At 39.3% G+C, this 13913-nt stretch overlaps 1 protein-coding gene across 3 annotated transcripts in view; it reads right to left on the reverse strand.

The window, feature by feature from the left end:
- The window catches only part of CPSF3 (cleavage and polyadenylation specific factor 3), a 34786-nt gene that overhangs the window by 15498 nt on the left and 5375 nt on the right, over window positions 1-13913 (reverse strand). For 2 of the 3 annotated variants that reach the window (XM_043469391.1, XM_043469392.1), the window contains exons 3-10: window positions 13055-13152; window positions 12008-12136; window positions 10381-10558; window positions 9736-9825; window positions 6836-6986; window positions 3847-4022; window positions 2717-2875; window positions 1298-1444 (exon numbers count right to left, since the gene is read on the reverse strand). In XM_043469391.1, the coding sequence (XP_043325326.1) occupies window positions 1298-1444; window positions 2717-2875; window positions 3847-4022; window positions 6836-6986; window positions 9736-9825; window positions 10381-10558; window positions 12008-12136; window positions 13055-13152 (1128 nt within the window). Of the gene's footprint in view, window positions 1-1297; window positions 1445-2716; window positions 2876-3846; window positions 4023-6835; window positions 6987-9735; window positions 9826-10380; window positions 10559-12007; window positions 12137-13054; window positions 13153-13913 lie in introns of those variants that run through there. The other variant, XM_043469393.1, reaches the window with a different exon arrangement.

Genomic DNA, 13913 nt, shown 5'->3' on the forward strand with positions numbered 1-13913 from the left:
CATGAACGGCCTACACTTAACTAATATAAAGCCAGGTAGGAGAGGGACTTTTTCCACCAGAGAATCTGCTCATGAAGGGGCAGCAGTAACCATTAGGACTATTTGCTAGAAAGAACTAAAAAAGGAACAACATGGGACACAAAATGCTCAGCATCCTTGGTCACCAGGGAAACGAAAATCAAAACTACACAGAGATGCTGCTTCGTCCTTATTAGCATGGTAATGATTCTAAAAAGGAAAATAACAAGCTGACAAGAATATGGAGAACTGGAACCCTTGTGCATTGCCGTGGGAATGTAAAATGGTATATAACTGCTGTGGAAAACAGCTTGCTGATCCTCAAAAGTTAAACATAGAATTAGCCCATGATCCAGCAAATCCACTCCTCGGTATATACCCAAAAGGACTGAGAAAAAGGACTCAAACAGATACTTACATGCCAGTGTTCATGGCAGCATTATTTACAATAGTGGAAATGTAAACACTAATTATAAAAGGTGGAAACAACCCAAGTGTCCATCAACAGATGAATAAACCAAACACAGTATATACATGCAATGGAATATTATTCAAACCATAAAACGGAATGGAGTTTTGATATATGCTACACTCAGAGAGGGTACTTCATCCATTTCCTCATCTTTCATCTTACATTCTGTGAGTGCTCCTCTAAGTTAAGAAACTTTTTTCTAGTTTAACTCTCTCCAGCCCCACCAAAATATAAGTTACCATCAAAATTACATAAAACTTAAGGAGCTGTGCAATATATTTCATATCTAACTACATCATTAACTCTTACTATGATGGCTTGCCTCTCTCCTCTCTTCACATTAAGAGGCATTTCCTATATGCCAGGCACCGTGTTACATGCTTTAAATATATATTCTCTCATTTAGTTTTCATAAGACTTTAAGAGGTGGTACTATCCCCATTTATAGATGAGCTAAGGAAAGGTTAAGTCACTTGCCCAGGGCTACAGGGCAAGTAAGGGATGGAGATGGGATTCAAAGCAGTCACATTGCGAGGTCAGTGCTCTTAAGTTACTGGGGAGACAGCAGAAAAAAAATGGAAAGGAAGCTGAGTTGGTAGATATGAGCCAGAGATCCCACGTAAAATGGAGAAAATGAAAGTGCACAGCTTGCCTAACTCAAAGGGAAGTGGTGAAGGTCAGATCTAAGGGCATGAGAGGCCTGTGACGAGAGCACTACTGTCAGGGTGGGGCTGCTCTCAGGACCAGCTGCTGCTGGGCCAGCCTCTTCCTGAGCCTTTAATGCTAAAATCAAACGCAAACACTAACCACATGAGGCGGCTTCAAAGCACGAATAAATTCACTGGTTTGCTGGTAATCTGTGTGCGCAGAGAAAGAGATGTAATCAACAGACATTTTCAGAGGTAACTTCTGCCCGGACATGGTAGTGATTTCTTCCGGTTCAGACATGATATGCTGTTATAAACAAAGAAAAGTAAACAAAACACATAAACTCTCTAATTAGAAAACAAAAGGTATGTTTTCTACTTTTTCACCTAGCCATAAACTCATGCTAATTTAGGACCTTTAGCACAAAGAGCATCCTAATACTATTGATTCAGAAATACCAAATACTTATTTTTTCAATCAAGCAAACGCTTAATCTGGAAAATAAGCAGATTAACAAAAATTCAGTGTATCTGGAGTCCTATAAGGGAGAATTTTAACTTGTGGTTGGAAAAGCACACTTGTATCCCCAACCATCTGCCCTGGAAAGTCCCTTTCCGGGTGAGAGATCTGTATAAATGACCGAAGTATTTCTACTCTGAAATCTATGTCAGATACACAGCCAACACTAAATGACTAGCAGAATAAGGTAAAGTAATAAAAATGATCAGAGCTGGGAATCATAATGTATTTAAAAAATAAAACAGAAGTTATCAATAAGAGAATGTGATGCAGGAATGTTCAGAATCTCAAGCTTTGCACATCAGTGTCTACATCTCTCACAGTTAATATCAACCATTTAAAAAAATTTATTATTCATCTTTGGCTGTGCTGGGTCTTCGCTGCTGCATGGGCTTTTCTCCAGTTTCGGGGAGCAGGGAATACTCTAGTTGCAGTGCGCAGGCTTCTCAATGTGACGGCTCCTCTTGTTGCCGAGCACAGGCTCTAGGGCACGTGGGCTCAGTCGTTGTGGCTCCTGGCTCTATAGCACAGGCCCAATAGCTGTGGCGCAAGGGCGTAGTTGCTCTGTGGCATGTGGGATTCTCCAGGATCAGGAATCAAACCGCTGTCTCCTGCATTGGCAGGCGGATTCTTTACCACTGAACCACTAGAGAAGCCCTCAAATATTTTATATTAAGAGGAAGGTGGGCACTCAACTGAAACACATTCTCCAACTTTTCTTTTTAATTCTCCAACTTTTCAAGAGAACACTTGCTAATAAGCTTTTCTTCATCAGATGAGGATATCCATGTGTTTGTCTCAAATAGATTCCCTTCCACATTTTTTTTTTTTTTTTACTGTAACTAGATGAGCACTTCTCAAGCTTTCACATGCTTATCCATCACCTGGATCTCATTCGTCAACCGTAAGATCAGCTCCAGTTGCCTACTGCCATCCTCATTTTAAAAAATCAAGACCTATGTCATTTAAAGAACTACTTCAATGGAGAAACCTGGGAGGACAGCGCCACCTCTGCAGCCTTGATTAGGAAGTGCCCAACAATCTCAGGCTCTGACTGACCTTGGCAAGTGTGCCTTCTACACAGTAGCCGGCTATGATGACGCCGTTCCTCTTATCAGTACACCAGCTTTCAAAGAGCTCTCTGGATAAGCCACTTTGCATCATGCCTGGGGAGGCCATGACCACGCTGGGACCAATGTCATCAAAATGATCCATGCTCTGAGAGAGGAAAGGAAATGATAACAGCATGTTAAGATAAAGCATTCCTTATTTGTAAAGAACACCAAAAAGTGATATAAAAAGGTTAATCACGTGATCGGAAGGGCCTTGACAAAACTAGCAAACATTTTAAGTCCCTGAACAGTTTATTTAGGCTGAGAATGAAAGGAAAACAAAATGATAAAAAAAGCCATTAGTTCACACTGACCTTCAAAACCTTCTGTAGGTAACTAAAAAATCATTAGGACCATTTTTAGTGCCTAGCAGACAGGCAGAGTCAATGGAAGGAAGAGTCAAATGGGTTTCTATCTATCCAAGACAGATGAAAGAATTTCCCCAAAGATTCACAATGGCTTTGCACACTTCATCAGTATTCTGAGTTGGCCTGGAAATCTAAGTTTAACATTGTTTCTAGGGAAAACATGGATCTAATTCCTAAGCAATTAACCTAAAAAATACTTTGTGAACAGAACCTATTAATAATTGTAAGACCACTTATAACTTGAATTATTTAGGGTATTATGTTATTATGATTAGAGTATTAGTTCAAATGAAACTTTTTATTTAAATGAAAGGAAATTAGGTTTTACTGAATACTCTAGAAAAATAAACATGAAAATTTTCACATATGGAATCTGCAGTGCTAATCAAAAAGATGATTAGGTTTGAGTAGGAACAGAAAAAATATATAGCAGATATTTTTCTCATCAGGGCCTTTTAAATCCAAGTTATTTAGCAATAGTAAATATTGAGAACATGTAGAGGCTTGGAACAAATGGCAATATTTATATGTTTAAGCCAAAAGGAATGCCAGTTGCTAAGTTTTTGACATCCCTCAGAAAAGTGATGCCTCCTTCAGGAAATGGTAAGACTTCAGCAAGGAGTCAACCAGAGGATCAATGGCAGGCATCTCCCACTGCTAATGACTTACTTGAGTATTATTCATCCTTCTTTCTTCCACAAGCACTCACCTTCAGGTTACTAATATGTTTGAAAACAAAGGGATTATTGATGTTGATCTGTTTGCGGATTTTGTCATTCATGGCGTTCACATATGTCTGGTACACTGCCATACACTTCTTGGCCAAAGACGATGCGTAGTATATTGGAATATCATGGAGCTCTGGGTGATTCTGCCAGTACTCATCTAGAAAGATTTTACAAGAAACACATTTTATTTTTAATGTGAGGTGGTGGTTTAGTTGCTAAGTTGTGTCCAACTCTTGCGACCCCATGGACTGTAGCCTGCCAGGCTTCACTGTCCATGGGATTCTCCAGGCAAGAACACTGGAGTGGGTTGCCATTTCCTTCTCTCCTTAATGTGGGGTAAATAGCTCAAATAATAAATGATACACACAAGCAGTTTTTTAAAAAATTCAGAAAAGAAATAAAGCACAAAACTATAAAGAAAAAAAACTATAAAGAGGTTAAGAAAAATTAAATTAAAAATTTTCTAAAATTGGTCCTAACTCAAGCTTATAAAACCAGAACTTCTTCCCTTCTTTTTTTAAATGACAGTATAGTTAATTGGAGAAAGCAATGGCAACCCACTCCTGTATTCTTGCCTGGAAAATCCCATGGATGGAGGAGCCTGGTAGGCTGCAGTCCACGGGGTCGCTAAGAGTCGGACGTGACTGAGCGACTTCACTTTCACTACACTTTCATAGTTAATTGAGAACATTGTGTTAGTTTCTGGTGTATGGCAAAGTGATTCAGTTACACAGATTCTTTTCCACTCTAGTTTATCACAAGATACTGAACGCGGTTCCCCTGTGCGACACAGTAAAGCCTTGCTGTTTATCTATTTTATACACAGTAGTTTGTACCTGATAGTCCCAAAGGCCCCAATTATCCCCTCTGCCCCACCCTTCTCCCTTTAGTAACTTTAAGTCTTCTGTCCCTGAGTCTGTTTCTGTTTTGGAAATAAGTTCATTTGTATCATATTATAGATTCCACATATAAGAGATAACATATATTTACCTTTCTCTGTCTGACTTACTTCACTTAGTATGATCATCTCTAGGTCTATATATATTAGGAAGCTGAGGCTAAAAAGGCTGAAAACTGTGGCCATTTTTTTTTTAACTTGATTTATAAGTGAAAATTCTATGTAAGGACTGGGACTTTTCCTGTCACGTGTGTTACATTTCTTGCTTTGCCCTCTGGTTTAACTTCATATTCTCTTAGATACGATTAGAATTTTTAACGGTGTCGATGCTTTCATATATACTCTTATGATTTCTCAAATACCTTCCAAAGTATACTATATCCGAAGATCACATCACAGCCTGCTATTTTTTGTGTGTACTTTTATGAGAAAATTTTAAGTGTTAAAAAAAAGATGAATAACTTGCCCAGAATCATATGGTTAGATCATGGGTGAGATCTGAAACCAGCGGTTGGCAAGGTCATCCTCTCTATTATAGAACAGTACAGGGAGAATTTAAGGGACAAGGAACAAGGGCATAGAGCAGTCTTCGTTCATAAAAGGACTCACAATATACTTAATAGTAGGGTTGTCAGACAACAACAGCAAATGCTCAATTAAACTTTAATTTCAGACAAATAAAAGATTTTTAGTATAATAATATTAAATAATATAATTATACTAAAAAATATTTTGTCTGAAATATTTGCTATAGCAAACATATTATTTATTTGAAATTAAAATTTAACTGGTGTCCTGTATTTTTATTTACTAAATCTGGCAACCAGATGATGGTGACAACCTGGTTTTACATCTTCATTTCTTCTACTCCTCTCATTACTTTGCTATGGAGACTTTTCATTTTGAGACTTCTATAAGGACAAATGTGACATACAGTAGGAAAGGAGAACCAAGAGAAAAAGGACTGGCTTAGGCTTTAGAAAATTTAGCTTCTACTAAGTCCTTCAGTTGTGTCCAACTCTTTGCGACCTCTTGGGAGTATACAGCCCACCAGGCTCCTCTGTCCATGGGATTCTCCAGGCAAGACTACTGGAGTGGGTTGCCATGCCCTCCTCCAGGGGATCTTCCCAACCCAGGGACTGAACCCACGCCTCTTCTGTCTCCTGCATTGGCAGGTGGGTTCTTTATTTACCACTAACGCCGCCTGGGAAGCCCTGTTTCTCTCAGAGATTTGCTTTTGATCTGAGGTCATTTAGTCTTTCCCCTTATTGCCCTTTTCAGTGTAACAGGGATTCCATTTATCCCTATCATCATACAGATGGAAGAACTGAGAGGGAGAGCTCAAGATCGTTTCTAGTCCTTCACGTTGAAGCCATATATGTACAAAGCACTTACCAGTTATTCTTAAAGAAGAATGCATTCCCCAGAAAAGAATCACAGAATGTTAAAAAGGGTTGCTAAATATAGATATATGCAAAAAGTGACACCCACTGTTCCTCTTATTACAAAAAGTTATACATACTCATTAAAGTATTTGAAAAATGGAGAAAAGCAGGAAAAAGAAGTCATCCACTTTCTCACTATCCAGATTTAGTATCTGGATATCTTTCCAGTCATTTGTGTATTTTGTACCTAACCAGGGTCAGAGTTCACAGTTTTGAACCCTACTTTTTTGGTCCACTTAATATATTATGTAAAAATATGTATTAATTCATCTGAAACATGATTTTTTTCCTAGAGTGTGATATTTATTGACATAATATTTCATTAGAAATATTTAGAATTATGAAATCTCTTACAGAATTTTCAATGTATTTATTTCTCAGAGGTTGAACTGCTGGGTCCAAGGGCAGGGGATTTTTAAGATGCTGCCTGTTCACCATTTATATTCCCAGCAGCACTGGTAGACAGTCGCTGTGTCTCTGGGCTCTTACTAGCACCAATTCCCTCGTCTTAAATACAGAAATCAAAGCCCAGAGGGTAGAGTGACCTATCCAAGGACATGCAGTGATCTTGTTCTAACAGCACTGTAGGATTTTGAGAATCTCCCGAATAAAAAGGAAAAGGCGTACCTAAAATCAAGAGGAGCTCCTGCGCCCGTCCGAGAGCAAAGACGGGAATGAGGCCCCGGCCTCCTCTGTTCACAATATCATGGACGGTGTTACAGAACCTTGCCTCTCGCTCCTCTCGCTTCTCATGGATATGGGTCCCGTAAGTAGATTCCTAAACAACATGTGAGAAGGGTGAGACCAAGGCTGGTGAGTCTCAAAGAATACAAAAGATAAATATCAATCAAACGTAGAAGCAAAGTGACCTATGTCTCTATTAATATGCCATTTACTTGAACATGTACTATTAAAACACTAATTGGAAAGAAGAGTGAATAAAAATGTTAGAATTCAGGTCTGGCTAAGGGAAAAAATAAGGAAATAGTTCAAAAATGTACCTTCCCTGCTCAAGATAATTTTAGGATGCTTCTTTCAGCACTGGCCGCCCCCCAAGAGCTTATCGGAAGTACCAGAGCCCCAGCCCAGCCACAGTCAGAATCTGTATTTCTATAGCATTACCAGATGACTCATAAACACATTAAAATTTGAGAGGTACTGCTCTACAGTACCAGATATAATGAAAATAACTTTTTCTCCTGAGAATTAAAAAAAAAACCCAACTTCCCTTAATTTAAGGTCAGTTTACATGCTGAATATAACCATGAGTTAAGCCAAATTGAGTTCACTGACAATACATTGCATATGGACAGCAATATACACCAGTCCCTCACGCTTGGGTAGCTGGGGGATGCTGTGGGTGGTGAGGGGGAAACAGACAGCACTTCCACCAGTATTCTTATATAAACCATAGGACCAATGCACATTTATTAACTTGCTCCTCACCAATCATCCCCTCCCCACCAAAGCTTCTGTACAGTTAATTTTATTATTATTCTCCTGAAAATTGCAACCTAGTAGGAAGCTAAGACATACAAATAAAGTTAGCAGGTGCTAGAGGCCAGAAGACAGTCACCACGGCAAAGAGAGTGGGGCAATGCCATTCTACACAACCTTTAAGATGTTCTACATATTTGGAGTAATTAACCTAACCAAGAATATTTCAGAGACAGAATATCCGTTCCGATATTCAGTTCAGTTCAGTCGCTCAGTCGTGTCCGACTCATTGCAACCCCATGAATCGCAGCATGCCAGGCCTCCCTGTCCGTCACCAACTCCCGGAGTTTACTCAAACCCATGTCCATCGAGTCGGTGATGCCATCCAGCCATCTTATCCTCTGTCGCCCTCTTCTCCGCCTGCCCCCAATTCCTCCCAGGATCAGGGTCTTTTCCAATCGGTCAACTCTTCGCATCAGGTGGCCAAAGTACTGGAGTATCAGCTTCAGCATCAGTTCTTCCAATGAACACCCAGGACTGATCTCCTTTAGGATGGACTGGTTGGATCTCCTTGCAGTCCAAGGGACTCTCAAGAGTCTTCTCCAACACCACAGTTCAAAAGCATCAATTTTTCAGCACTCAGCTTTCTTCACAGTCCAAATCTCACGTCCATACATGACCACTGGAAAAATGATTCCCTTGACTAGATGGACCTTTGTTGGCAAAGTAATGTCTCTGCTTTTAAATATGCTATCTAGGTTGGGCATAACTTTCCTTCCAAGGAGTATGCGTCTTTTAATTTCATGGTTGCAATCACCATCTGCAGTGATTTTGGAGTCCCCCAAAATAAAGTCAGCCACTGTTTCCACTGTCTCCCCATCTATTTCCCATGAAGTGATGGGACCAGTGCCACAATCTTAGTTTTCTGAATGTTGAGCTTTAAGCCAACTTTTTCACTCTCCTCTTTCACTTTCATCAAGAGGCTCTTTAGTTCTTCTTCACTTTCTGCCATAAGGGTGGTGTCATCTGCATATCTGAGGTTATTGATATTTCTCCCGGCAATCTTGATTCCAGATTGTGCTTCTTCCAGACCAGCGTTTCTCATGATGTACTCTGCTTTTAAGTTAAATAAACAGGGTGACAATATACAGCCTTGACATATTCCTTTTCCTATTTGGAACCAGTCTGCTGTTCCATGTCCAGTTCTAACTGTTGCTTCCTGACCTGCACACAGGTTTCTCAAGAGGCAGGTCAGGTGGTCTGGTATTCCCATCTCTTTCAGAATTTTCCACAGTTTATTGTCATCCAACAGTCAAAGGCTTTGGCATAGTCAATAAAGCAGAAATACATGTCTTTCTGGAACTCTCTTGTTTTTTCGATGATCCAGCGGATATTGGCAATTTGATCTCTGGTTCCTCTGCCTTTTCTAAATCCAGCTTGAACATCTGGAAGTTCAAGGTTCATGTATTGCTAAAGCCTGGCTTGGAGAATTTTGAGCATTACTTTACTAGCGTGTGAGATGAGTGGAACTGTGCGGTAGTTTGAGCATTTTTTGGCATTGCCTTTCTTTGGGATTGGAATGAAAACGGACCTTTTCCAGTCCTGTGGCCACTGCTGAGTTTTCCAAATTTGCTGGCATATTGAGTGCAGCGCTTTCACAGCATCATCTTTCAGGATTTGAAATAGCTCAACTGGAATTCCATCACCTCCACTAGCTTTGTTCGTAGTGATGCTTTCTAAGGCCCACTTCACTTCACATTCCAGGATGTCTGGCTCTAGGTGAGTGATCACACCATTGTGATTATCTGGGTCGTGAAGATCTTTTCTGTACAGTTCTTCTGTGTATTCTTGCCACCTCTTCTTAATATCTTCTGCTTCTGTTAGGTCCATACCATTTCTGATATTAGACTAGCTAATATATTTAACAGGAAGTGGGGTTGCACTACAAAAAGAGGCCAAAAAATTTTTGCACTAACAAACTAGACATATTTATATCTGATCACAGATATGAAAATGACATCATGTCATTTTTTCCCGGAAAAAGTCCTGCTTACAATACACTAATTACAATACAGGGCACTAATACTTACAATGATAAGAATATCGGGTTTAATGTTAGGAATTTCAGCTGCCATTAAGTGTCTATCTTCTTGTCTTGAGAAATCACCTGTGTATAAAAGCTGAGAAAAGGAGAAAGTTAGAAATTAGAAAAGTTAGAAAGTTAGAATTCTCGAATGCTTCATTTTACTCTGAATATATTTCACTCAAAAATTCTTGAAAATGAAGTGCAATAGAAAAAATAGCCTACATTTTTAATGAAATGTAGATGCACTGCTTGTGTCTAATTCAAAATGTGTAACTTAACTCAGTCATAAACCATCTCAAGTTTCAATTATTCAATCTAACTAATGGGAATAATATAATCCCAGAATTAGCCCACAAAGATAACCTTGAGATGTACTCTCAGTATCTTAAGAGAAAAAGGGCATGATGATCAGGAAAGAACTCTTTACTTTTTTGAGATGTTTATTATACTCTTCTTAACCATGATACAGAAAGTACTAACACAGAGGTAGGAACAATGGTATTTACAAGGCAAAAGTTCCGGCTTAATTTTACCTTGTTTCAGTGTTTGCACACTTTGCGAGCCTTAGGTAATATTCTTCAGTACCACTCGGTGGCGTACGCCCTGCACTGATTTCCTATGGGCAGGAAATTTCCAAGTTAGAGCGTACCTTCACGCCTGCGATCTCGATCATGAACATGGCAGCTCCCAGAACATGGCCGGCGTGGTAACACCAAAACTTGATTCCTGCAACTTCCTTCACTTCATGAAAATTGATGGTTTCAATTTTGTCCATGCTTTCTTCCAAATCTGTCTCAGTATACAGCATGTCGTCTGCTGATATGTTACTAAATTTTTAAAGATGCCAACACAAAAAAATTAAGGGTAAGATTTTTATAAGTCTTTAAACTCAAAGAAATTGTCTGTGGATGACATAGCCACATATTTCTTAAAATCATATTGTAGGTGTTATGCTATTTCTAATCTCTTGGACCTTTTGTATATCTTTTTACTCTGCTATTATGAGAAAAATGCTTAGTGTATATAAAGCATGATTTCAAGCAAAGCACACACACTAAATTAAGACAAAGTACTCTTTAGGATAGTACTTCTCAACCTTTTTTCCTACCCCCAACATCTCCTGTGAGATAAAGGCATTCACACACATTGAATCACAGCAGTTTTCCCCACCTGTGATATGAAAAGGCTTGTCTAGAAAGTATAACAAGTTTTCTCTGGAAAATTATGCTAACATACTTTGTTGGGGGTTAAGGATACAGTCTGAAGCCAGACTGATTGGATCTGAATTCCAGTTTTGTCTCTTACTGTGACCATCATAGGTAAATTACTTAACCTCTCTGTGCCTCAGTCTGAAAAGTGAAGTTAAGTGAAGGTGTTAGATAGTCATGTCCAACTCTTTGCAACCCCATGGACTGCAGCCCGTCAGGCTCCTCTGTCCATGGAATTTTCTAGGTGAGAATACTGCAGTGGGTAGCCATGCCCTTCTCCAGTAGATCTTCCCAACCCAGGGATTGAACCTGGGTCTCCTGCATTGCAGGCAGATTCTTTACCATTTGAGCCACCAGAGAAACCCGTGCCTCAGTCTAATCATCTGTAAAATGGGATTTATGCAGAGTCTGCATCACAAGGCTGACATGAAGATGAAAGGAGTTAACATATGTCAAGAACTGAGGGCTATGCCTGGCATATGGTGAGCTTCATTTAAGTGTTAACCAGTATAATCATTACCAAGGATAACTCTCCCATTCTTCTATATGTTTATAGAATAGCAAACTGCATCTTAGCTACCCTAGGAATATATATATGAAACAGTAAGCCTTTGAAGGTTCATCATTTGTGCTATACTTATCACAAGAAGGCTCCAAACTTTCTGGAAAAGGAGCAGATTTTCCTCTTGCAGCTGGAAAAAGCTTCCCCAGGGAACCTTTTCACTTCAGACAGTCAATTTGCTTTGATCAAATCACCCAAAAAAAGATTTCAGTACATAGCACTGTATAATGTATTCTGCTTTAAATTTTAATAAAATTATGAAATTCCATATATAGAATATTGCTATCATACCTTATAACTCACCTAAATTTCAAAGACTTAAAAGGATGCAACAGCTACATAAAGCCTTTCTGCCAAGGAGGTGCTGGGGACTGAATGATTAAATGAATGATACCCTTGTGAATAAGAAGAAAATGTCTCATTTCAAAACACAAAATGGTCTATATCATGAACTGTATGTATCGGGTAGAACCAAGTGCATGTATAAATCTATTAAGGTAATTTACCTAACTTTGACATAATCTGAAAGAAGCCATCTATAAATAGCTTTTGTAGCATGAGTCATAAATGTTCTTCCTTTGAAACTTGTCTTCTGTAGAAACCAGGGCAAAGCTCCACAGTGATCCAAATGGAAACTTTAAAAAAAAGAAAAAAGAGCTTCTGTCAATTCTTAAAATATTATATATCATATACTTTAGGTACAGAAGAGTTCTATGTAACAATTAGATACTTTCAGTACACCCAGAGTAGGTATGTGCAGAGGGAAGGAATAATGTATTTAGTTCTAGCATAAGAAAAACAAATTAAAAGTATTTCTCTCAAAATACAGCCAAGCCTATTCTCAGAAGTCAAAATTATAACGAGCGCTTTAGTGGTAATAAAGTTGAAACCCATCACGGTTTACATATGAAGTTCCCACAGAACAGTGTGACAACACAGTTGTTGTTCGGTCGCTCAGCTGTGTCCAACTCTTTGCGACCCCACGGACTGAAGTACGGCAGGCTTCCCTCCCCTTTACTATCTTCCTGAGCCTGCTCAAACTCATGTCTATTGAGTCGGTGATGCCATCCAACCATCTCATCCTCTGTCCTCCCCTTCTCCTCCTGCCCTCAATCTTTCCCAGCATTAAGGCCTTGTCCAATGAGTCAGCTCTTTGCCTCAGGTGCCCAAAGTATTGGAGCTTCAGCTTCAGCATCAGTCCTTCCAATGAATATTCGGGCAACACAGCAGTCTCAGGGACATTCTGTGAAAGGGCTTTCTGAGTCTCCAGTTTTACAATGATCAAGGCCTATGTTACCTCGTCCCTCCTCCTCATTCACTCGAGATAAGCGAAAGGAAGTTTTCTGTCATAAACTTCTCTCACCTGTGATGACAAAATGGCATGCTGTCTTAGATGTTTGCAATATAATTCCCAGTAGAAAATATTTTTAAAACACTAGAATCTTAAAATATGGTAAAGAATGATCTTTATAGTAAAAGTCCTTGAAAAACAATGCCCTTAATAAAAATTAAAACAAAAAAGAAAAACAAACAAACAAAAAAAAAAACCTTACTGACTAATTAGTAGGAGATCAATCTCAGCTGGGTCAATCAAATCGATATAAGGAAGAGCATCCATTCCTTCCAGGCCAGGGTGGATCCCACAGTCCAGCTGAAAAACATGGGAAAAGAGATCACAGTCTTCTCCACATTTTATTCAAATTCAGTCAACAAATAGACATCATAACTGACCCATCATACCATACACAATCAGGAAAGATTCTATATGTTTGGAATGCAATTCTTATTAAATGGGCAAATATGCAATTAACAATTCTAACTTCCCAAATTTAAATACAGCTCATATTTAGAGTCACAGGACACAAAATCCAAGAAATCTTCTTTCCAGTTACTTTTAGTAGGCACTCTAATAATGAATGAACACTTTTGCAAGAACTTTAATATGAGAAATGGCTAGCATTTTTAAAGTTTATAGATTAACTACTACCAGATGTGACTATCATGAGAAGGCAATGATTAGAAAAACAGGAAACTTCTCTGATCAGGACAATTTAAGTATTAGAAGACAAGTCTTCAGAGCCAGTCATTCCTGGATTATATCCTCATTTGGGGGGGTGTTTCTATCAAATTAATACAGTAAATGATTAAAAAGAGTGTGTCTGCCATGTGCCTGTTCTTTTAAGAGTGGGAGAAAAGGAGGAGTGAGACCAAGAGACCCTGATGAGCCTCTGCACCGCCTTCCTAACGAGGACCCCAGAGACCATTCTTCCAGTTCCCCCAGCTCTCAGCTAAGCAAACGGGATGGGAGGGGGCCTGACTTGCCCAAGGCCAGGCACCCTGGTGCTAACTTAGGCACCTCGGCTACCGCACTAGGGCCTGGCCTACTGTCCCACTGCCCAGGAGGAGGCTGGA

This window comes from Cervus canadensis, chromosome 5 (assembly GCF_019320065.1).
Source record: "Cervus canadensis isolate Bull #8, Minnesota chromosome 5, ASM1932006v1, whole genome shotgun sequence".
Classification (NCBI taxonomy): domain Eukaryota; kingdom Metazoa; phylum Chordata; class Mammalia; order Artiodactyla; family Cervidae; genus Cervus; species Cervus canadensis.